A 23,644-nucleotide genomic window follows, 5' to 3' on the forward strand; every position below is an offset into this window, starting at 1 on the left:
TTAAATCTGCCACCTCTTATCGTAAAGGCCATCCCCTACTTTAAATTATGCCCTCTCATTCTATATTGCCCCATGAAGAAACATCCTCTCTCAGTCTACTTTGCCAATCTCTTTTAGCATCTTGTATACCTGAATTAGATCTTCTCACATTGTTCTGAACTCCAGAGAGTATCAGCCTAAACTGCTCTACCTTTCTTCATAACACAAAGCTCTCATTTTGGGAATCAATCTAATGAATCGCCTTTAACTGCCTCCAATACAACTATGTTGCTCAAGTAAGGAAACCAAGGTTGAATTTACCACCTGGTGTATCTGCAAACTCCTTTTCTGCAACTCATACACAAAGACACACACATCTCTCTGCACCAAAGTACTCCGAAGTATCTCTCCATTTCGATAATAAGTTACTTTTCTTTTCCTCTGATCAAAATGGATAACTTCACATTTATCCACATTAAACTTCATATACCAAATTGTGGACCATTCAACGAACCTATTCATTTTATCTGAAAATGTTTTATTTCTTCATTGCAACTGTTAGTGTCATCTGCAAATTTGGCTATAGTATCTTCTAACGTTACATCCATGTCATTTCCTGATATTTGGATCTTGGACCATATCGCCAAACGTATTATGATCCTGGGTGAAATGGGCAGCACAGTGGCTCAATAGTTAGCACTGCTGCCTCACAGCTCCAGTACCCAGATTTGATTCAATTTCTGGCTGATTGTGTGGAATTTGCATGCTCTCCCCTTGTTTGCGTGGAGTAAGTGAGGACTGCAGATGCTGGAGATCAGAGTGGAGAGTGTGGTGCTGGAAAAGCATAACAGGTCAGGCAGCATTCGAGGAGCAGGAGAATTGACATTTCAGGCATAAGCCCTTCATCAGCCCTTCCTGATAAAGGGCTTATGCCTGAAATGTCGATTCTCCTGCTTCTCGGATGCTGCCTGACTTGCTGTATTTTTCCAGCAACACAATCTCGACCCTTGTCTATGTGGATTTCCTCCCACAGTCCAAAAATGTGCAGGTTAGGTGGATTAGCCATGCTAAATTGTCCATAGTATCCAAGAATGTGCAGGCTAGATGGGTTAGCCATGGGAAATGTGGGGTTATGGGGACAGGGTGAGGAGGTCTGGGTGGGATGTTGCTCGGAGGGTTGGTGCAGAGTCAGTGGACCGGGGAGCCTCTTTCCGCACTATAGAGATTCTCTGATTCAATGATTTAAAAAAAGAGATCCACCAAATTATGTTATAATCTGGTTAGGGACCAATAACCTTTATTATTTTAAAATAGACAGCCATCATAGTGCAATAGTAAAAGCAGAAAATCACCACATCACTGTAGCCGTTACACAAGGTGGAAACGTACAGGGCCCTGAGTAATATGGGCTACAGCAAGATTTATGGCAGAATTGGACAAAAATTCTGATGAGACCTATCCCGGTCGTCTTCAATAGGGACAGGACTCTCTCCCTATAGGGGATGAGGAATCAAACATAGGGCACCTTTCACATGTCAGATCCCTATCTGCCCTAACGTGGTCTATCTTCTCCTATAACGAGAGAAAGGTGAGAATTGAGTGCAATGAAATAAGGTGACACGGCAGCTCGTGCGGAAGCATGTAGTTGAAAGGTGGGGAGGTGCTCCAAATGGGTGAGATGGCAGTGCAAAGACCATTCAGGGTTAGTGGAATAGGAAGTTGGGGAGATTGGGAGGGAAAGATATTGCAGGAAATAATGAGACTGACAGAGCAGAAGCCTTGATGGGAGGTGGGTACTATAGCAGAGAGAAAAGTGCAGTGCCTACCCTGGCAGAAAAGAGAATGTTACTGACATTCCAGTGGCGCTGCTGCTCCACTCTTCTGAACCACTGAGACAGCATTGACCCACATGGTAACTTTGGGACAGGCTGTCAAGGTTCAAGGCCTCTAGGTCCCAGTCAGCGAAGCATGGTGTCATCGTCCCCTTTTCTGACTTATTCAGATTCCATTGTCAGCTGAACACAGCAACTTTGGAAGGCCAGTACTCATCCAGGTCTAAAGCAGTTTTTAAAAAATCGCGCAGATGTTAGGAAGGCTGGTCTTCTAGTGGATATCTGTCAGGAATGCATGTAGTAGGGTAGGGCTGGAATTGGATGCGATGGACATTACAGGGGTAGAGTAGGTAGTTAATGAGGTGAGTTTCCTAAGATACAGCTGAAATCTCATTTGGTCTTGTGGTGAGGACCTCTCCATAAAAACTCAGCGCAACTTGCACAGCCAAAAATACATAAGATCCAGCCCACAGTTTCTAAAAGTCCAGTAGACTGAAAACAATTTTGAGGAAAATGGCACTCTAGAAAAACCGCTGTGAGAAAAATGAAATGTTTTAGCACCACCTGGTAAGCAAGATATCTAACTATATGGAATGATAATTTTGAAAGTAAACCCAGAGGACAGCAGAGGAACCTATCTGGATTTTGGAAAGAAGACAATTGGCAATTCCAATTTTATTAATTGCACATGTTGAAGCTAGGTATACGTTATGATAAACGTTATTAACACAATATTCAATGTCATACTGTTTCCTAATTCAGAATGTGCATAAATTATAATGAGAAATATTTGGAATTGTGATGTAGATTTACAAACTAAAAAAAACTTGTTTGGACAAATGGAGAGATGAGAGAAAAATATGGAGTCCAATGAATGCTAAATATACAGGCATGTATATAGTGCAAAGGTACATTTCAATAAACTATAGATTTAAAAATTAAAACATCCAGTTTTAATGTGAACACACCACAAAAAGGTGCTGAGCCAAGGTCTAGTATTTGGCTAAAGCAAGAGGTGAAGAACATATGAAATCAATCAGCATCTTGTTATTGCATTTTTCAGGACTTTTCTAATGGCCTCAAGAGATGTCTGAGAGAATGTCAGCCACTCGCTTAATATTAGACAAATGCGTAGCCATGATTATTCGAAAAGATTAGTTTTTAACATGCTTTTTAACTTGCTGTTTGGGCGAGGGTGATACCAGCAAGGTGGTATTATTTCCTGTCCCTGGCTATCTTGATGTGGTATTGGATTAGAGACAAGCTTTGCTTTACAATGAAGATATTTCCGAAATGGTGTTATGCAGGAAATTCCAGGGTTTTAGCACTGAGAGAATAGAAGAATAGGACAACACTTGCCCTCACTTTAGGATTTGGAGGGAAGCATGGAGAGGTGGTGTTCCCACCAGATTGCTTTTCTTGTCCTCCTTGATAGCAAAGAGCACAGATATTGAAGGAACCCTGGTTAGTTGCTGAAATCGTTGGTCTGCAAATGGGATATACCACAACCATAGCTCACAGGCGTTGGAGAGATTGTAGTGGCATGAACCCCAGTTAACTGATCTGCTTTTTCCTGCATGACATTGAGATTTAAGTTGTTCAAACTATAACAATACTTGCTTGCACCTTGGCGAGGTCATAGAGGTTTGAGGAGGTCAGAACAAGTCATTGCTGATTTCTTGCATCTCCCATCATCAGATACAACTCCGGTACTGGAATAATTTCCAATAATTCAGTCATTATTGCTTATGGAGTAAACAACACTTTTTGGCACTGACCCCTGCTTAAAGGGAAAAATGTATATGAAACAAACCATGGTAGATCATACGACTTGTCCTTTATATCAATGTACTTGTTATGAGGCCTTTGTGCAATCTTAATTAGTTTGAATATCAAAATGCACGGCATTTTTTTGTAATCCAGGACAGCACATAAATTTGCTTGAAGAGTAACAGTTGTAATGACAATCACAGCCAAAATGTGCAAGCCGTTATAGACTGCAATAAGGTAATGACTAGGTAATCTGTTTATAAATGGTTTGTTGAGGGATAAATATTGAAGAGAGGATTGGGAATATTTCCCATGCTCGTCTTCAAAATATTGCTTTTTGCACCCACCAGAAAGGACTCAAGGACCCGAATTTTTAAAGCTCTGTCCTCCAAAAACGCAGCAATCTTTCAGCACTGGATGTCTGGAGGTCAACATAGGTTTTGTGAGAAAGTGATCTTCCCTCCATCATAAAGCATGAAGAATTCAATTTTTTGTATCTATTTGCATTGCTTCCATTTCGTGGGGAAGACGTTAGCAAGAAAATTATAAAATTAATTATAACATTTGGGGAACAGTCAAATCTGCCGAGGAAAAATTGTGGAGTTTCTTATGAGGTTATCAATCACTCACTCAGAATAATTCAAAGGTTACTGAGCAGTGAGTTATTGGAGAGAATAAGGAGTAAAAGAATAGGCTCCACATAGAGAAAAATGCTGCTGTCACTCTTCTGTTCAAAGTCAGTAGCTCTGTGTAACTGGGGCTCTGAAAGTAGACTGAGAACTGTTTAATAATTCCCTGTATTAGGGCTCACAGAAGCACTGGTGCACTTAAGTTTATTGTCAGAGTTCAGGAAAATCTCAGGGAGCTGTGGGAACTTGGAAATAGCTTGTGGGCCAGTAATAGCTAAATCCAGCTGAGAAAGGGGGGCATGAAGAAAAGCCACAAGTAGAGATTGAAGCAGAAAGGGTTGAAAAATTCAGCAGGTCTGGCAGTATCTGTGGAGAGACAGTAGAGCTAATGTTCCAAGTCCAGCAACCCTTCTACAGAAGCAGATTTGATTCATGCAGCTAAGACTGAAATTCTGAGAAACTGGCAGCAATACCAGGTTGACGGAACTAGCTGTCTGCAGCCAAGCTGGAATTGTGCCTGTAAGCAGGTGTTGGAGTGTAGTTTCAAGAACTTAGGGAGCACTGGCCCAGTAAAGGAGAGTGAATGATCAAATGTAAGCTGCTTTGAGGCAGTACAGGATGGGGCAGCTTTTGAAGGCATTTCAAGGCCAGATCTTCAAAAGACTGGAGTTCATAATACCTAATAAAGTTTTAATGAGTTTTGGTGACCCACATTGTCACTGGGGAAAAACTGAGATATCTTGGTCACATTTGATCATAGCTCCTCTGTTGTTTGCATTCACTTCTGATTAATTCTGATGCTAAAATTGCGTGAATATATCCGTATAGCAATGTTCACTTTTGTTTAACATTTTGGAAACTTGTGGCTTCATTCTCTAAATAACGGGATCTCAAGCATTATACAGTTGAAGAAAATAGGTTGCTGGTTCCAAGCCAGATCATAACATAACTTGATGCCAAAAAATAAGAGTTCAGAAGTAGGAATATGCACTAATAATTGTTCAATGTCAAACTTATTTGTAATGCCTCAGATCCTCAAGCAGTCTATGTTCATATGCACAGAGATCTGGATACGTTTAGGCTTTCGCTGTTAAGTGGCAAGCACCACACAAGTATCAAGCAATGACCATCTCCAAAATAGAATTTAAGTTTCATCCCATCCCATTCAATGGCATTACTATTGCTGAATTCTCCACTATCAACATCCTGGAGGTTATCATTGGCAAGAAGCTAATTGGACTAGTCACGTAAACATAGTCGATTTTCCTGCTCCTCGGATGCTGCCTGACCTGCTGTGCTTTTCCAGCACCACACTCTCGACTCTAATCTCCAGCATGTTACTGCGGATCATATCTGCCATAAATGCTGTTGGATGCGAATCTTATCAGATCGAGTGGATTGGTTGGAGAGACAGATAGAAGCAATGAGGAATTTGCAACAGCAACAGTATATGATGGATGGCAGTTATAGGAAGGGGGGAAAGTCTCAGATACAGTCACATAGATGGGTTAACTCCAGGAAGGGTGAGAGAGGTCAGCACCTAGGGCAGGAGTCTTTTGTGGATATACCCATCTCAAACAGGTATGCTGTTTTGGAAAATGTAGGGGGTGATGGATTCTCAGGGGAACGTAGCACAAATAGCCAAGTTTCTGGTATTGAGACTGGCTCTAATACAACGAGGGGTATGTCGGCTTCCAAGAGATCAATTGTGTTAGGGGATTCTGTAGTCAGAGGTACAGACAGACGTTTCTGTGGCCAGCAGAGAAAAAGAATGGTGTGTTGTTTCCCTGGTGCCAAGATCAAGGATGTCTCAGAGAGGGTGCAGAATGTTCTCACGGGGGAGACGGGCCAGCAGGAGGTCATTGTCTACATTTGAACCAACGACATTGGAAGGGAAAAGGTTGAGACTCTGAAGGGAGATTACAGAGAGTTAGACAGAAATTTAAAAAGGAGGTCCTCAAGGGTAGTAATATCTTGATTACTCCCAGTGCTACGAGCTAGTGAGGGCAGGAATAGGAGGATAGAGCAGATGAATGCATGGCTGAGGAGCTGTTGTATGGGAGAAGGATTCATATTTTTGGATCATTGGAATCTCTTTTGGGGTAGAAGTGACCTGTACAAGAAGGACGGATTGCCCTATATTGGAAGGGGCTTATATACTGGCAGGGAAATTTGCTAGAACTGCTTGGGAGGATTTAAACTAGTAAGGTGTGGGGGGCTGGGACCCAGGGAGATAGTGAGGAAAGAGATCAATCTGAGACAGGTACAGCTGAGAACAGAAGTAAGTCAAACAATCAGGGCAGGCAGGGACAAGGTAGGACTAATAAATTAAACTGCATTTATTTCAATGCAAGGGGCCTAACAGGGAAGGCAGATGAACTCAGGGCATGGTTAAGAACATGGGACTGGGATATCATAGCAATTACGGAAACATGGCTCAGGCATGGGCAGGACTGGCAGCTTAATGTTCCAGGATACAAATGCTACAGGCAGGATAGAAAGGGAGGCAAGAGAGGAGGGGGAGTGGCATTTTTGATAAGGGATAGCATTACAGCTGTGCTGAGGGAGGATATTCCCGGAATTACATCCAGGGAAGTTATTTGGGTGGAACTGAGAAATAAGAAAGGGATGATCACCTTATTGGGATTGTATTATAGACCCCCCCAAATAGTCAGATGGAAATTGAGAAACAAACTTGTAAGGAGATCTCAGCTATCTGTAAGAATAATAGGGTAGTTATGGTAGGGGATTTTAACTTTCCAAACATCGACTGGGATTGCCATAGTGTTAAAGGTTTAGATGGAGATGAATTTCTTAAGTGTGTACAAGACAATTTTCTGATTCAGTATGTGTATGTACCTACTAGAGAAGGTGCAAAACCTGACCTACTCTTGGGAAATAAGGCAGGGCAGGTGACTGAGGTGTCAGTGGGGGAGTACTTTGGGACCAGCGACCATAATTCTATTCATTTTAAAATAGTGATGGAAAAGGATAGACCAGATCTAAAAGTTGAAGCTCTAAATTGGAGAAAGGCCAATTTTGACGGTATCTGGCAAGAACTTTCAAAAGCTGATTGGAGGCAGATGTTTGCAGGTAAAGGGATGGCTGGAAAATGGGAAGCCTTCAGAAATGAGATAACAGGAATCCAGACAAAGTATATTCCTGTTAGGGTGAAAGGGAAGGCTGGTAGGTATAGGGAATGCTGGATGACCAAAGAAATTGAGGGTTTGGTTAAGAAAAAGAAGGAAGCATATGTCAGGTATAGACAGGATAGATCGAGTGAATCCTTAGAAGAGTATAAAGTAGGAGTATACTTAAAAGGGAAATCAGGAGGGCAAAACGGGGACCTGAGATAGCTTTGGCAAATAGAATTAAGGAGAATCCAAAGGGATTTTACAAATATATTAAGGACAAAAGGGTAACGAGGGAGAGAATAGGCCCCCTCAAAGATCAGCAAGGCGGCCTTTGTGTGGAGCCACAGAAAGTGGGGGAGATACTAAATGAATATTTTGCATCAGTATTTACTGTGGAAAAGGATATGGAAGATATAGACTGTAGGGAAATAGATGGTGACATCTTGCAAAATGTCCAGATTACAGAGGAGGAAATGCTAGATGTCTTGAAACGTTTAAAAGTGGATAAATCCCCAGGACCTGATCAGGTGTACCCGAGAACTCTGTGGGAAGCTAGAGAAGTGATTGCTGAGTCTCTTGCTGAGATATTTGTATTATCGAGTCACAGGTGATGTACCAGAAGACTGGAGGTTGGCAAACGTGGTGCCACTGTTTAAGAAGGGTGGTAAAGACAAGCCAAGGAACTATAGACCTGTGAGCCTGACCTCGGTGGTGGGCAAGTTGTTGGAGGGAATCCTGAGGGACAGGGTGTGCATGTATTTGGACAGGCAAGGACTGATTTGCGATAGTCAACACGGCTTTGTGCGAGGGAACATGTCTCACAAACTTGATTGAGTTTTTTGAAGAAGTAACAAAGAAGATTGATGAGGGCAGAGCAGTAGATGTGATCTATTTGGACTTCAGTAAGGCGTTCGACAAGGTTCCCCATGGGAGACTAATTAGCAAACTTCGATCTCATGGAATACAAGGAGAACTAGCCATTTGGATACAGAACTGGCTCAAAGGTAGAAGACAGAGGGTGGTGGTGGAGGGTTGTTTTTCAGACTGGAGGCCTGTGACCAGTGGAGTGCCACAAGGATCGGTGCTGGGCCCTCTATGTTTTGTCATTTACATAAATGATTTGGATGCGAGCATAAGAGGTACAGTTAGTAAGTTTGCAGATGACACCAAAATTGGAGGTGTAGTGGATAGTGAAGAGGGTTACCTCAGATTACAACAGGATCTGGACCAGATGGGCCAATGGGGTGAGAAGTGGCAGATGGAGTTTAGTTCAGATAAATGTGAGGTGCTGCATTTTGGGAAAGCAAATCTTAGCAGGACTTATACACTTAATGGTAAGTTCCTAGGGAGTGTTGCTGAACAAAGAGACCTTGGAGTGCAGGTTCATAGCTCCTTGAAAGTGGAGTCGCAGGTAGATCGGATAGTGAAGAAGACATTTGGCATGCTTTTCTTTATTAGTCAGAGTATTGAGTACAGGAGTTGGGAGGTCATGTTGCGGCTGTACAGGTTATTGGTTAGGCAACTGTTGGAATATCGCGTGCAATTCTGGTCTCCTTCCTATCGGAAAGATGTTGCGAAACTTGAAAGGGTTCAGAAAAGGTTTACAAGGATGTTGCCAGGGTTGGAGGATCTGATCTACACGGAGAGGCTGAACAGGCTGGGGCTGTTTTCTCTGGAGCGTCGGAGGCTGAGGGGTGACCTTATAGAGGTTTACAAAATTATGAGGGGCATGGATAGGATAAATAGACAAAGTCTTTTCCCTGGGGTCGGGGAGTCCAGAGCTAGAGGGCATCGGTTTAGGGTGAGAGGGGAAAGATATAAGAGACCTAAGGGGCAACTTTTTCAAGCAGAGGGTGGTACGTGTATGGAATGAGCTGCCAGTGGATGTGGTGGAGGCTGGTACAATTGCAACATTTAAGAGGCATTTGGATGGGTATATGAATAGGAAGGTTTTGGAGGGATATGGGCCGGGTGCTGGCAGGTGGGACTAGATTGGGTTGGGATATCTGGTCGGCATGGATGGGTTGGACCGAAGGGTCTGTTTCCATGCTGTACATCTCTATGACTCTATGGCTCTATCTGCAGTCCTCACTTTCGCCATATAAATTTAGTAGCTACTAGAACAGGTCAGAGGCTAGGGGTTCTGCAGCGAGTAACTCACTTCCTGACTTGCTACACCCTGTCAACAATAGAGAAGGCACAAGTCAGGAGTGTCATGGAATACGCCCCAGTTGTCTGGATAAGTTCAACTCCAACATCACTCAAGGAGCTTGACCAGTATTGCATGCATCCCACCTTCAGCATTCACTCCCTCCATCACTGATATGCAAGGGCAGCAGCGTGCACCATTTACAAGATGCACTGTAGAAACTCACCAAAACTCCTTTGAGAGAGGCTTTCAAATCTGTGATCACTACAATCTAGAAAGACAAGGGCAACAGATGATTGGGAAGATCATGTTCCTGCAAGTCTTTCCTCCCAAGGCCACTCACCATCCTGACTGGGAACTATCCCTTACTGTTGCTGGGGTCCAAATGCTGGAATTTCTTTTCTAACAGCACTGTGGGTCCAAGGACAGTAGCATCACCCTCTCAGGAATAATTGGGATGGGTGATAATGCATATGGATAGTGATGTCCGCAACACATCAATAAATTCCCGCCTCAGGCGACTGACTGTGTGGAGTTTGCACGTTCTCTCCGTGTCTGCGTGGGTTTCCTCCGGGTGCTCCGGTTTCCTCCCACAGTCCAAAGATGTGCAGGTCAGGTGAATTGGCCATGCTAAATTGCCCGTAGTGTTAGGTAAGGGGTAAATGTAGGGGCATGGGTGGGTTGCGCTTCGGCGGGTCGGTGTGGACTTGTTGGGCCGAAGGGCCTGTTTCCACACTGTAAGTAATCTAATCTAATCTAATCTAAAATAAAAAAAAAACAAATGTTCCTGGAGTGAAACATCCGTCAACTTCTGAATCAGAAGTAAAACTGCTATTCTGAGCATGGTTCAGACCTTGAGGAGATTTTGTGTTACACAGACTTATGTTTGCTGATTCTTATAGTCAAACCTGAGCTGTAGAAGGCAAGCTACCATGTTGGAAAAAACAAAATAATGAATGGTTTTCTGGTTCAAAATGTCTTGTGTTTTTTAAACCTTCAATTATTTTGCTGCTAGTCAGTAATGTTTTGCTGGCCCCCAGTGAAATGTTTTTCAAATTTACTCATGGCATGAGTCGTCGCTGACTAGGCCAGCATTTATTGCCCATCCCTAATTGTCCAGCGGGCAGTTAAGGGTCAAACACACTGCTGTGGGTCTGGAGTTACATGTAGACCAAACCAGGTAAGGATGGCAATTTCCTTCCCTAAAGGCCATTAGTCAGCCAGATGGGTTTTTCTGACAATCGACAATGGGTTCATGGTCATCATTAGACTCTTAATTCCAGATGTTTTTCTATTGAATTCAAATTCCACAGTAAACTGTAGATGGATTCGAATCTGGCTCCCCGGAACATTATGCAGGTGCCTGGATTAACAGTTCAGCAATAATACCACTAGGCTATCGCCTCACTAATGTTGACATCTTACCTGGCCCCATATACATAAAAGCAGTAGATGTGAAAAGTCAGCAGAGCAATGATGTCTGAAACAACGGACAAAGCAACAGTCAAGCCAAGACATGCTGCTAATCCAGCGTACCACAGGATCATCTCAATAAATGGAGACATCAAATGGATATAACCTATGGAATAAATACACAATGAACTGATGTTGTCACTAATAACAAGAAACTTGACAAAGGTTCTGCACAAACACAAAGCAAGCAATGCTGGATGGCAATTACGAAGCAATACTCTCACTATTAGAGCTTTCTCTGAAACCAGTATCTGTACCGTCAGATCACAATTAGAGTATAGATAAGGTGAATGGCAGGTGTCTTTTACCCATTATCTGGGATTTCAAGACTAGTGGGCATATGTTTAAGGTGAGAGGAGAAAGATTTAAAAAGGACATGAGGCGCAACCTTTTTTTTTTACACAGAATGGTTTGTATGCAGAATGAACTTCCAGAGGAAGTGGTGGATGTAGGTACAGTTACAACATTTAAAAGACATTTGGATAAGTTCATGAATAAGAAATGTTTGGAGGGATATGGACCAAGCGGAGGCAGGTGGGACCAGTTTAATTTAAGATTATGGTTGGCATGGACTCGTGGGACCAAAGGGTCCGTTTCTGTGCTGTGTGGCTCTATGTCTCTACTGCAGCAGAGAATTACTTACTTATCCAAAGGTGTATGTGATACAGGAAAAAACGCCCCAGCACTTCGTCAAGTGCTTTGTTCATCTTTAAACCAGCAGGAGCTCCCATTAGCCACTCTAGCAGTTCCTGCAATTCCTTGGCAACGTGCTGTTATCATAGAAATATCTTTAATGTCATAACTTCATAGATTTGGCAGGATAACACTCAACAGACTTAGATTTCACATTACATGTAGTGGAACTCCAACCTAGTGAAACCATATTTAAAAAGCGATCACAGACAATCTGGATAGGATTTAGCACATATAGTCAATATTTTCACTAAAGGTTTTGCGATATTATAACAGTAAATATTAACTGACTGGTGAGTAGTCCGAGGTTTGATGCATATTTATTTGATTGATACTATTTGAGATCAGTGACTGTAGCTGCATTGGCAAGGAAATTTAGTTTCAAACCACTACTTCAATTTAACTTTAAACTGTAGTCTAACACACTATGAGATGTTAAATGACATATCGAACATTTTTCACAAAATTTATATGATGCCTTTGTCCATGTCTACAATCTCTTTAAAAGTGCTCTTCATTGCCCATTGCTGTCCACTGTTTATGTATACGTAGAATCAGCCCATGCTGCTAAAACGTCTCCTACTCTGGTCACATAGTATAAACTGGTCAATTCTATAAACCAGGCGAAAGTGAGTACTGCAGATGCAGGAAATTAGAGGCAAGTGTGTGATGCTGGAAAAGCACAGCAGGTCAGGAGGCATTCGAGGCGCAGGAAAATCAACGTTTCGGGCAAAAGCCCTTCATCAGGAATTCTATAAATCAGTCTCATCTAAGTATATTCTTTGATAGTATAGAAATCACGTTTCATGTAACCTGAGCTCAATTAAGCCAGCAAAGATCAGAGTGAAGATGGATGCTTCCTGCTGAGCCAGTGAAGACCACTCAGCAAAGGCTCATAAATTAAAACCCAGAAAATGACAAAAAAGTGACAGAGTTTCTCGCAATAGTTTATGCTTTTTTCAAAAGATTAAGAGATTTAAAATTTCTTACATCAGCAACTGGAACAAGGGCATCTGCTAGCTGGCCAATACGATTCTTCTGATAAAGCCAGGAGATCAACAACAATCCAAGAGCCACATCAATTAGGAATGAAACAAAGAGGTTGGCTTTTCTGGAAGGAAACAAAATGTTTTCTGGGATACATCAAATGCTGACTTATCAAAAGGTAATTTGGAGAATTTTGGTGAGTACTCGATGATGTTTTGTTCCTCAGCATCCAGACAGAGACACACACTTGAAGATTTCTGTAACATTATCTAGTCTGTATTGAGTTAGCTGATCTCCACTTTGGTGTCAATTGAGATACTTCAATTGGTTCCAGTACTCCAAGGTCAGAGCAGAGGGAAGAAATAAGGGGCATGGGTGTGGTTTGGGAGAGGCGGCCCACGATCCACCATTGACTGCCTCAGTTCTTCTGTTGCTGAGAGTCCTCCTTTCCTACAATTTACCCTGTGTAAACGTAAGCTCATCTTGTCTGCTACATGTCTCAAATCTCATTCACCCAGCATGCATGGGGCTCACTGACCAACACTGGCTCAGTTAAACAACACAACTTAAAATTTTCATCCTTGTTCCAACTCACTCCATTGTCTTAGGTTAGATTAGATTCCTTACAGTGTGGAAACAGGCCCTTCAGCCCAACAAGTCCACACCGTCCTGCCGAAGCGCAACCCACCCATACCCCTACATTTACCCCTTACCTAACACTACAGGCAATTTAGCATGGCCAATAAACCTGACCTGCACATCTTTGGACTGTGGGAGGAAACCGGAGCACCCGGAGGAAACCCACGCAGACACGGGGAGAATGTGCAAACTCCACACAGTCAGTCGCCTGAGGCGGGAATTGAACCCGGGTCTCTAGCGCTGTGAGGCAGCAGTGCTAACCACTGTGCCACCGTGCTGCCTTGCTCCTCCCCCTCTCTAATATCTGTGACCTTTTGAGATATCTGAACTCCTATACTTTTCTAATCTTGAGCATTCGTAAAGCTCATGCATTGATGGCTTTGGACTGCAGTTGCCTAGGCCCTTAGTTCTGGAATGATATAACTAAACCTTTCTGTCTCCCTATGTTGTTTCCCCTTTTAAGAGGCTGCCTACAAAGTTGGATCTTCTCCTATAATATCTCATGTGGTGTGGAGTGGTGTGGTGTTGCACTTTATTTTAAAATGCCGTGTGAAATGCTTTGTAATGCTTCATTATATTAAGGACGAGAAATAAGTACAAATTGTTTTGGGTGCAATGAGCATTGACCCATGTTGAAAAGTGCTTGTGTGTAGATGTCATGAAAGGTAGGTCTATGCTTGACTGCAGTGCCCTCACAGTACAACAGCTGAACTACCACTGTCCAAATTCACACCTGAAGAATGATCACTTGAGAAAGAAAAGGGATAACTGTTAGATATGGAATGATACCTCAGCAGATGTTAGCAGCTTTAAAGGAGAGAATGCAAGCAACAAAAAAGTGTGCAAAGTCTGCTTCAAGATTGTAAAATAGCATTTATAATATTTTATCAGAGCCAAATTTATCCTGATGAACACCTGTATAATTTTGAAGACCTCAAGTGAAAAGAACTGCAGCCAATTAAATCTTTCTTGATAATTGTACCACCTTGGTTCAGATATTATAAGATTTGCCATATCAGAACTAAGATGGTACAATTATCAATGAATTGACAAAAAGATCTACTGCCTCTATGTGCTTTTTGTAACGTAGAGGCTAGCACTTTAAATAGGGTCTAACCAAACTTCTAGACAAAGGTTTAATGTATTTTTTTTGCTTTTGAATTCCATTCGTCTAGAACTGAATCTCTACACTTTGTTTTCATTTTACATGATTTCATTAATCTGCAGCATTACATTTATTGAATTGGAAACCATAAGTGCCCTTATACTTCCCCTGTATCCTATTTGGACTCTCAGCTTCCAAGAAGTAGATGACCCTTTTATTTCTCCTACCAAAATATACCGCTTCACTCATACCTATCCTGCTAACAAGTCTGTTCTGCAACTTGGCTAAATAATCGCTTCTTATACTGTGACACTCTTCTGTATTAACGATTTATACTTGGCTTCTGGTAATTATTATGTAATTTATTATGTTTTTTTAAAGAATAAACAAGTGTGATACCAACATCAATTTCTGTAGAACGTCATTTCAGATCTTCTGCCTGTCTAAGTAACCATATTTAACATGACCTTTGTTTTCTGTTGTAACCAGTGTGCAATCCATTACATTGCTTATCACAAATTGCCCTCATGGTCTGACTGCAGTAATAATTGTACTAGACTTGCCCGAAAACACAACACTGCAAATTTAATAATTCCCCAACAAACATGGTAGTTTTTAACTTTCAAATTTCTGAAGTCAATGACTTTTGTGGCTAACAGGAACAGGTTGCTTTGATTTGACATAGAAGATCAATAGCAAGAACATAAACTGTGAAATGTCAAGCTATGAACAAATGCCTTAAGACTAATTTTTACACAAACATGTTGGTAGGACACGTAGATATCTAAGCTGAGAATGTGTTGCTGGAAAAGCGCAGCAGGTCAGGCAGCATCCAGGGAACAGGAGAATCGACGTTTCGGGCATAAGCCCTTCTTCAGGAATGACGAACGTTTGTCCAGCTGGCTCAGATCAAAGGTAGGGAGGAGGGACTTGGGGGAGGGGCGTCGTAAATGCGATAGGTGGAAAGAGGTCAAGGTGAGGGTGATAGGTCAGACTGGGGTGGGGGCGGAGAGGTCAGGAAGAAGATTGCAGGTTAGGAAGGCGGTGCTGAATTCGACGGATTTGACTGAGACAAGGTGGGGGAAGGGGAAATGAGGAAACTGGTGAAATCAGAGTTCATCCCTTGTGGTTGGAGGGTTCCTAGGCGGAAGATGAGGCGCTCTTCCTCCAACCGTCGTGTTGTTGTGGTCTGGCGATGGAGGAGTCCAAGACCTGCATATCCTTGGTGGAGTGGGAGGGGGAGTTAAAGTGTTGAACCACAGGGTGGTTGGGTTGGTTGGTCCGGGTGTCCCAGAGGTGTTCTCCGAAACGCTCCGCAAGTAGGCGGCCTGTCTCCCCAATATAGAGGAGGCCACATCGGGTGCAGAGGATGCAATAGATGATGTGTGTGGAGGTGCAGGTGAATCTGTGGCGGATATGGAAGTTTCCTTTGGGGCCTTGGATGGAGGTGAGGGGGGAGGTGTGGGCGCAAGTCTTGCACCTCCTGCGGTTGCAGGGGAAGGTGCCAGGAGTGGAGGTTGGGTTGGTGGGGGGGTGTGGATCTGACGAGGGAGTCACGGAGGGAGTGGTCTTTACAGAATGCTGATAGGGGAGGGGAGGGAAATATAACCTTGGTGGTGGGGTCCGTTTGGAGGTGGCGGAAATGACGGCGGATGATGCGCTGTACATGGAGATTGGTGGGGTGGTAGGTGAGGACCAGTGGGGTTCTGTCCTGGTGGCGGTTGGAGGGGTGGGGCTCAAGGGCGGAGGAGCGGGAAGTGGAAGAGATGCGGTGGAGGGCATCATCGACCACGTCGGGGGGGAAATTGCGGTCCACGTAGATATCTAACAAAACATTAGTAAACTAATTACAAATAACTTAAAATTGACTTTTTTTTTAAATCAGAGTATTGAAAACTGATGTGGTTTCTTTCTTCTGGAGTTTGTAAATCACCGACACAAATTTGCAAACTATCATCCACAGTTGGAGAAAGGAATGTACTTCAAATGATAAAGACTGTGACTTTAATTGGTTTGCTGTCCTAGTGTGCCACCCTAGCTGGAAATATAGTTGCCATTTTACATCAATAAATGCAAGTGGACAGATGTCACTTTTTGTTTTAAGGTCAAGGTTAGATATTACATTTATTCATTAAGATAAAAATACCAAATCGACTGTACCTCATAAACTCCATGTGATTCTGTGCTTTTGTAGTTGTTGTGATAGTTTGCAAGTGATCCAAGCGGTGTGCAAGCTGCACACAGGTTGAGAGTTTACTCCATAAAAAACACAGGGGCCAAATATTCAACACTCTACAGCAAAAGGACAAAAAGAACATACTTTAACCTCTTATATATAAAACGTAAACACAGGCTGGTACATTATGCATAAAAATGTTGAGCTGTCCTTGAAATGTCAAAAATTGGAAGAATATTTTATGATAACTACAGCTGTGAATTTTGAATCTAATTTTTTTAAAGTGATTTAAACTGTGTAGCCATTGTACACAATAATTTATTTACCTCTACAAGAAGTGCAAAGATTGCATTCCTATGTTATCACGGTTTTAGAGATACACGGCCCATATTTTGCTTGAACAGGGTACCTACTATTTAGGCTTGTATATACACCTATTGGGTTTTTTTTAGGTGCACATAGCATTGGAAATGCAAACAGTATCAATGCTGCAAGGGAAACAGAGCACCTTAGTGAACAATGGGGTGTATCAGTGTGAGAAATGCATGCCTCTTTAAGGGTCAAACAGAACAGTTCCAGTAATAGTCCCGAGTGTCAACTACCAGAGAAGTATGTCATAACATATCCGAACAGGTTGATTAAAAAAAGGATTAGGTTCTGCTGCTTCTGGGTTGGCAATTTGTTAATTGTTAACTGGGTGATTGGATAACTTTGTGGTGATGCCAGGCAGATCAGAGGACCTTCTTGTGGGCACATTTAAAGTAACTATCAACAGGTCCTGGCAGTGGATCGTGGAGGGGATGGTAACTCCCAACTGCTGCGATGGTCCCACGGACACATGGGTGTCCTTGAAGAGGAACCATGTGGTGTTCACCAGTACCTGAGGTTTGCAGAGATAGGTGGACACCATGGGGGGTGGGAAGCATCATCTCCAGTACAGATTGATTTAGACCCCTCCTTTGTTTCCTTCCCTTTTATTTGATTTTATTATTTCATTGCCCCGGTGGATTGTCTGTAATTTTCTTAATTGAATGTTTTGTTCAATTGGTGGTAAATCTGTTTGAAAAGAGTTGAATTCTGGGGCTTTTGTAGCGCAGTCGTGGTATTCCTACCTTGAGATCAGAAGGTTTTGGCTTCAACTCCCACCTGCTTCAGAGTATGCCATTTTGTGCCTGAACTGGTTGATTAAAAATACTCAAGAGCTGGGTTCTGAAATTTGGTTGTGTGTTTACTTTATACACAAAACAAAAGCTGGGTTCTTCCTCAGGTGGGTGTGGGCTTCTAGATTGTTGGAAACTAGTGTTGTGGTTAAACTATAGATTTAAACTAAAACCATTGTATATTTCTAAAAGTCATTTGTTACCTAATTTAATTGGACATTTCTTAACTAATGGGTTTGAAGGGCTTAAAAATAAAAGGGATGAAGGACTGAGAATGAACTAATTCACTCCAATTCAAATTCCATCTCCAAGCTGGTACAGAAAGAAAAACAGCAAGGGTAAGAAAGATTAAACAAAGCAAGAGTCAGAAAGGAAATGTTTTTCATAAAAACAAATATGAAACTGTAATAATCTTCAACAACAGTTTATAACCTAAAGGAATGAGACACTGTATTCTCAATTGTTCCCAGTCTGAGCAAAGTTGATTGGCAATCATAAGCAATGATTACATTGTCAGTTAGTTAATACAGAATTTGAGAATTGCTTGAAAAAAACACATTTTATTGAAGCTTTTCATCTTTCACTTATGAAGACAATTTGCAAGAATACCCATTTAACGGGAAAACCAAGTATGTGAATTGTTCTGATGAACGCAAGATGAAAAACCTCAATAAAATTTCTTTTTTCATCAATATTCAGACACTGGGTCATGGAGGGGACTGTAACGATCACATGGTTAAAAGGATATTTAATTACTAGACCTAGCTTTCTGTGGCAAAATTCACATTCAATACAGCAAATTCAAGAAAATATGGATGAGAGATGTTGCTTCTGCAAAATTAATCAGTACGAATCAGTCAATATGTGGTCACTTACAAATTCATGTACAAAGAGTCATAGAAATTTGGAATTCTTTTCTGTAAATGATAAGTGATGCTAAATTAATTGTTCATTTTAAAAGTGAGACTGATAAAGGTTTGTCAGCCATATGGGACAAATGCCAACATTCACAGTTAGGTTGCAGATTGGCCGTGATCTCACTGAATGATGGAACAGGTTCAAGGAGTTAAAGTTCCTATCCACCACACCAGTTTCTAACCCACACAAGCACCATACTGGTTTCTATTTGCTCTTCTGCTGACTGTTTCAATTGCAGGGGTCTGTAGAGAATAAGTCAACATTGCCAGATAGTGCAGTACAACCACCTGAATGGTTATAAATGTGCACTTTCTTCATTAGCAGTATGTTGTGAGAGGGAGAATGACGCAATTAGAAATTGGGGCTACAGTTTCATTATATATTGAACTTTGAGTAAACTTGTTAGCCGTCAATATGTCAACATTTTATCACAGCTCCAAGCTCAAATCTCATCTGCTTGGCTGATGTACGGGCCCCCAACTTTTGAGACAAGGTTCCTTTTAGCAGTCATTCTTCCGTACACCAGAGATATTTATCTATTTTGATTAGGTGTATTCACCTTTTACTGCAAGGTATAGCTGAGTATGTTTAAGGCTGAGGTTGATAGAATTCAAAACATTAAAAACATCCAAGGGCATGGAGTTAATGCAGGAAATAGATGATCAAACATGGGCAGCACGGTAGCTCAGCAATTAGCACTGCAGCCTCTCAGCACCAGGGACCTGGGTTCGATTCCACCCTTGGGTGACTCTCTGCAAGTTCTCCCTGAGTCTGTGTGGGTTTCCTCGGGGTGGGGGGGGGGTCTGGTTTCCTCCCAGAGTCCAAAGATGTGCAATTAGGTGGAATGACCATGTGTTGTGTGGGCAAGATGGCTTAGCTTTGGTATTTGCAGGATTACAAAGATAGGATAGAGGTGGTGTGATGTAGAGCTGAATGGCCTTCACCTATACTGTACTTATTTCGTGTTTTCAGTGAACAATGAAGCAAGCTCATTGGCCTACTCCAATGATCTCATATTATGTATAGAATAGTTTCAAGTCCAACTTTTCAGAAATTAAGTATGATTTAAATATTCCACATTTTTGTGAAAACTCTGTGACCAATTTGGCCAGAAGAGACAAATGTAAATTTTATAAAATGTACTTCTGCCAAGTTCAATGTTCCTGCTAGGCTGTGCAGCAGTCTAGCAGTTATTGCACAGGCCTTGTTATGTGACAAATAACAGGGATGTGTGGCCACACAATAATATTTTAAGGCACTGCACACTGAAAAAGTAGGTCGCTCACAACAACTATTCTCCTGTGGAACAAGATAAGCAGCAATCATTTCCCCTGGTCAAATATGAAATTGCTGGTCCTCACCAGCAACAACTTCACAAGGCCATTACAAATTGGAGCAGTCGGCCATTTGACTCTATCAGCCTGCCTGCCATTCAGTAAGATCAGGGCTGATCTAATTGTGGCCTTAACTCCACTTTCACGCCTGTCCCTTATAACCTTAGACTCCCTGGGGTTATAGAGAGTCAGAGAGATGTACAGCACGGAAACAGACCCTTTAGTCCAACTCGTCCATGCCAACCAGATATCCTAACCTAATCTAGTCCCATTTGACAGCACTTGGCCCATATCCATCTAAACCCTTCCTATTCATATACCCATCCAGCTGCCTTTTAAATGTTGTGACTGTACCAGCCTCCACCACTTCCTCGAGCAGTTCATTCCATACACATACCACCCTCTGCGTTAAAAAGTTGCCCCTTAGGTCTCTTTTATATCTTTCCCCTCTCACCCTAAACTTATGGCCTCTAGTTCTGGACTCCCCCACCCGAGGGAAAAGACCTTGTCTATTTATCCTATCCATGCCCCTCATGATTTTATAAACCTCTATAAGGTCACCCCTCAGCCTCCGACACTGCAGAGAAAACAGCCCTAGCCTATTCAGCCTCTCCCTATAGCTCAAATCCTCCAACCCTGGCAACATCCTTGTAAAATCAGAGAGAGGAGGAAAACTTCTTCAAGGCAGGCATCCTTGCAAGAGGATTCGCAGTAGGGTTAAAATCAACGAGGTAAAAACAATGACTGCAGATGCTGGAAACCAGATTCTGGATTAGTGGTGCTGGAAGAGCACAGCAATTCAGGCAGCATCCGAGGACAGGCAAAATCAGAGAGAGGAGGAAAACTTCTTCAAGGCAGGCATCCTTGCAAGAGGATTCGCAGTAGGGTTAAAATCGATGCCTGCCTTGAAGAAGTTTTCCTCCTCTCTCTGATTTTGCCTGTCCTCGGATGCTGCCTGAATTGCTGTGCTCTTCCAGCACCACTAATCCAGAATCTGGTTTCCAGCATCTGCAGTCATTGTTTTTACCTCGTTGATTTTAACCCTACTGCGAATCCTCTTGCAAGGATGCCTGCCTTGAAGAAGTTTTCCTCCTCTCTCTGATTTTGCCTGTCCTCGGATGCTGCCTGAATTGCTGTGCTCTTCCAGCACCACTAATCCAGAATCTGGTTTCCAGCATCTGCAGTCATTGTTTTTACAACATCCTTGTAAATCCTTTCTGAACCCTTTCAGGTTTCACAACCTTCCGATAGGAAGGAGACCAGGATTGCACGCAATATTCCAACAATGGCCTAACCAATATTCTGTACAGCCGCAACATGACCTCCCAACTCCTGTACTCAATACTCTGACCAATAAAGGGAAACATACCAAATATATTATTCGCTATCCTATTTACCTGCAACTCTACTTTCAAGGAGCTATGAACCTGCACTCCAAGTTCTTTTTGTTCATGAACACTGCCAAGGACCTTACTATTAAATGTATAAGTCCTGCTAAGATTTGCTTTCCCAAAATGCAGCACATCGCATTTATCTAAATTAAACTCCATCTGCCACTTCTCGGCCTATTGGCCCATCTGATCAAGATCCGATTGAATTCTGAGGTAACTTTTTTCGCTGTCCATTACACGTCCAATTTTGGTGTCACCTGCAAACTTACTAACTATATCTCCTATGTTCATATCCAAATCATTTATATTAATGATGAAAGGTAGTGGACCCAGCACTGATACTTGTGGCACTCTACTGGTCACAGGCCTCCAGTCTGAAAAAACAATCCTCCACCACCACCCTCTGACTTCTACCTTTGAACCAGTTCTGTATCCAAATGGTTAGTTCTTCCTGTATTCCATGAGATCTAATCTTGTTGAACACGTTACTGACATCCATATAGATCATGTCAACTGGTCTGCCCTCATCAATCCTGTTTGTTACTGTTTCAAAAAACTCAATCGAGTTCGTGAGACAGGATTTCCCACGCACAAAGCCATGTTGACTGTCCCTAATCAGTCCTTGCCTTTCCAAATACATGTAATTCCTGTCCCTCAGGATTCCCTCCAACAACTTGACCACCACTGATGTCAGGCAAACTGGTCTATAGTTCCCGGACTTGTCCTTACCACCTTTCTTAAATAGTGGAACCACGTTAGCTAACCTCTAGCCTTCTGGCATCTCACCTGTGACTAGCGATGATACAAATATCTCAGCAAAGGGCCCCGCAATCACTTCCCAAGCTTCCCACAGAATTCTAGGGTACACCTGACCATGTCCTGGGGATGTATCCACCTTTATGTGTTTCAAGACTTCCAGCACTTCCTCCTCTGTAATACAGACATTTTTCAAGATCCTACCATCTATTTCCCCACATTCTATATCTACCATGTCCTTCTCCACAGTAAACACTGATGCAAAACACTCATTTTGTATCTCCCCCATCTCCCACGGCTCCACACAAAGGTTGCCTTGCTGATCTTTGAGGGACCCTATTCTCTCCCTAGTTACCCTTTTGTCCTTAATGTATTCTCCTTAACACTATTCTCCTTAACACTATTTCCAAAGCTATCTCAAATCCCCTTGTTACCCTCCTGATATCCCTCTTAAGTATACTCCTTCTGCCTTTATTCTCTAAGGATTCACTCGATCTCTCCTGACTATACCTGACATATGCTTCCTTCTTTTTCTTAGCCAAACCCTCAATTTCTCTACTCATCCAGCATTCCCTACACCTACCAGCCTTTCCTTTCACCCTAACAGGAACACACTGTCTCTGGACTCTTATTATTTCATTTCTGAAGGCTTCCCATTATCCGGCCCTTCCTTTACCTGCGAACATCTGCCTCCAATCAGCTTTTGAAAGTTCTTGCCTAATACCGTCAAAATTAGCCTTCCTCCAATTTAGAACTTCAACTTTTAGATCTAGCCTTCTCCATCACTATTTTAAAACTAATACAATTATGGTCACTGGCCCCAAAGTGCTCCCCTACTGACACCTCAATCACCTGTCCTGCCTTATTTCCCAAGTTTTGCACCTTCTCCAGTAGGTACATCCACATACTGACTCAGAACATTTTCTTGTACTTTCTTAACAAAGTCCTCTCCATCTAAACTCTTAACACTACGGCAGTCCCAGTCTACATTTGGAAAGTTAGAATCCTCTATCATAAACACTATTATTCTTACAGATAATTGAGATCTCCTTACAAATTTGTTTCTCAATTTCCTGCTGGCTATTATGGGCCTATAATACAATCCCAATAAGGTGATCATCCCTTTCTTATTTCTCAATTCCACCCAAATAACTTCCCTGGATGTATTTACAGGAATATTATCCCTATGTACAGCTGTAATGCTATCCCTTATCAAAAACACCATTCCCCGTCCTCTTGCCTCCCTTGCTATCCTTTCTATAGCATTTGTATCCTGGAACACTAAGCTGCCAGTCCAGTCCATCCCTGAGCCATGTTTCTGTAATTGCTATGATATTTCAGTCCCATGTTCCTAACCATGCCCTGAGTTATCTGTCTCCCCTGTTAGGCCCCTTGCATTGAAATAAATGCAGTTTAATTTATCAGTCCTACCTTGTTCACTGCTTTGTTCCTACCTGCCCTGACGATTTGACTCGCTTCTTTTCTCATCTGTACCAGCCTCAGATTGATCTCTTCCCTC

The 23,644-nt window shown here is 42.3% G+C and overlaps 1 protein-coding gene across 3 annotated transcripts in view; it reads right to left on the bottom strand.

The window, feature by feature from the left end:
• Positions 1–23,644, bottom strand: part of pigq (phosphatidylinositol glycan anchor biosynthesis, class Q) — a 75,079-nt gene that overhangs the window by 41,195 nt on the left and 10,240 nt on the right. For all 3 annotated transcript variants that reach the window (XM_043711121.2, XM_043711119.2, XM_087998026.1), the window contains exons 3-6: positions 16,551–16,682; positions 12,650–12,770; positions 11,610–11,736; positions 10,919–11,072 (exon numbers count right to left, since the gene is read on the bottom strand). In XM_043711121.2, coding sequence (XP_043567056.2) covers positions 10,919–11,072; positions 11,610–11,736; positions 12,650–12,770; positions 16,551–16,682 — 534 coding nt within the window. The remainder of the gene's footprint in view (positions 1–10,918; positions 11,073–11,609; positions 11,737–12,649; positions 12,771–16,550; positions 16,683–23,644) is intronic.

The sequence above is a fragment of the Chiloscyllium plagiosum genome, unplaced genomic scaffold (genome assembly GCF_037043375.1).
Source record: "Chiloscyllium plagiosum isolate Xiang-an unplaced genomic scaffold, Cpla_swu_hap1 HiC_scaffold_20, whole genome shotgun sequence".
In the NCBI taxonomy this organism is placed as follows: Eukaryota; Metazoa; Chordata; class Chondrichthyes; order Orectolobiformes; family Hemiscylliidae; genus Chiloscyllium; species Chiloscyllium plagiosum.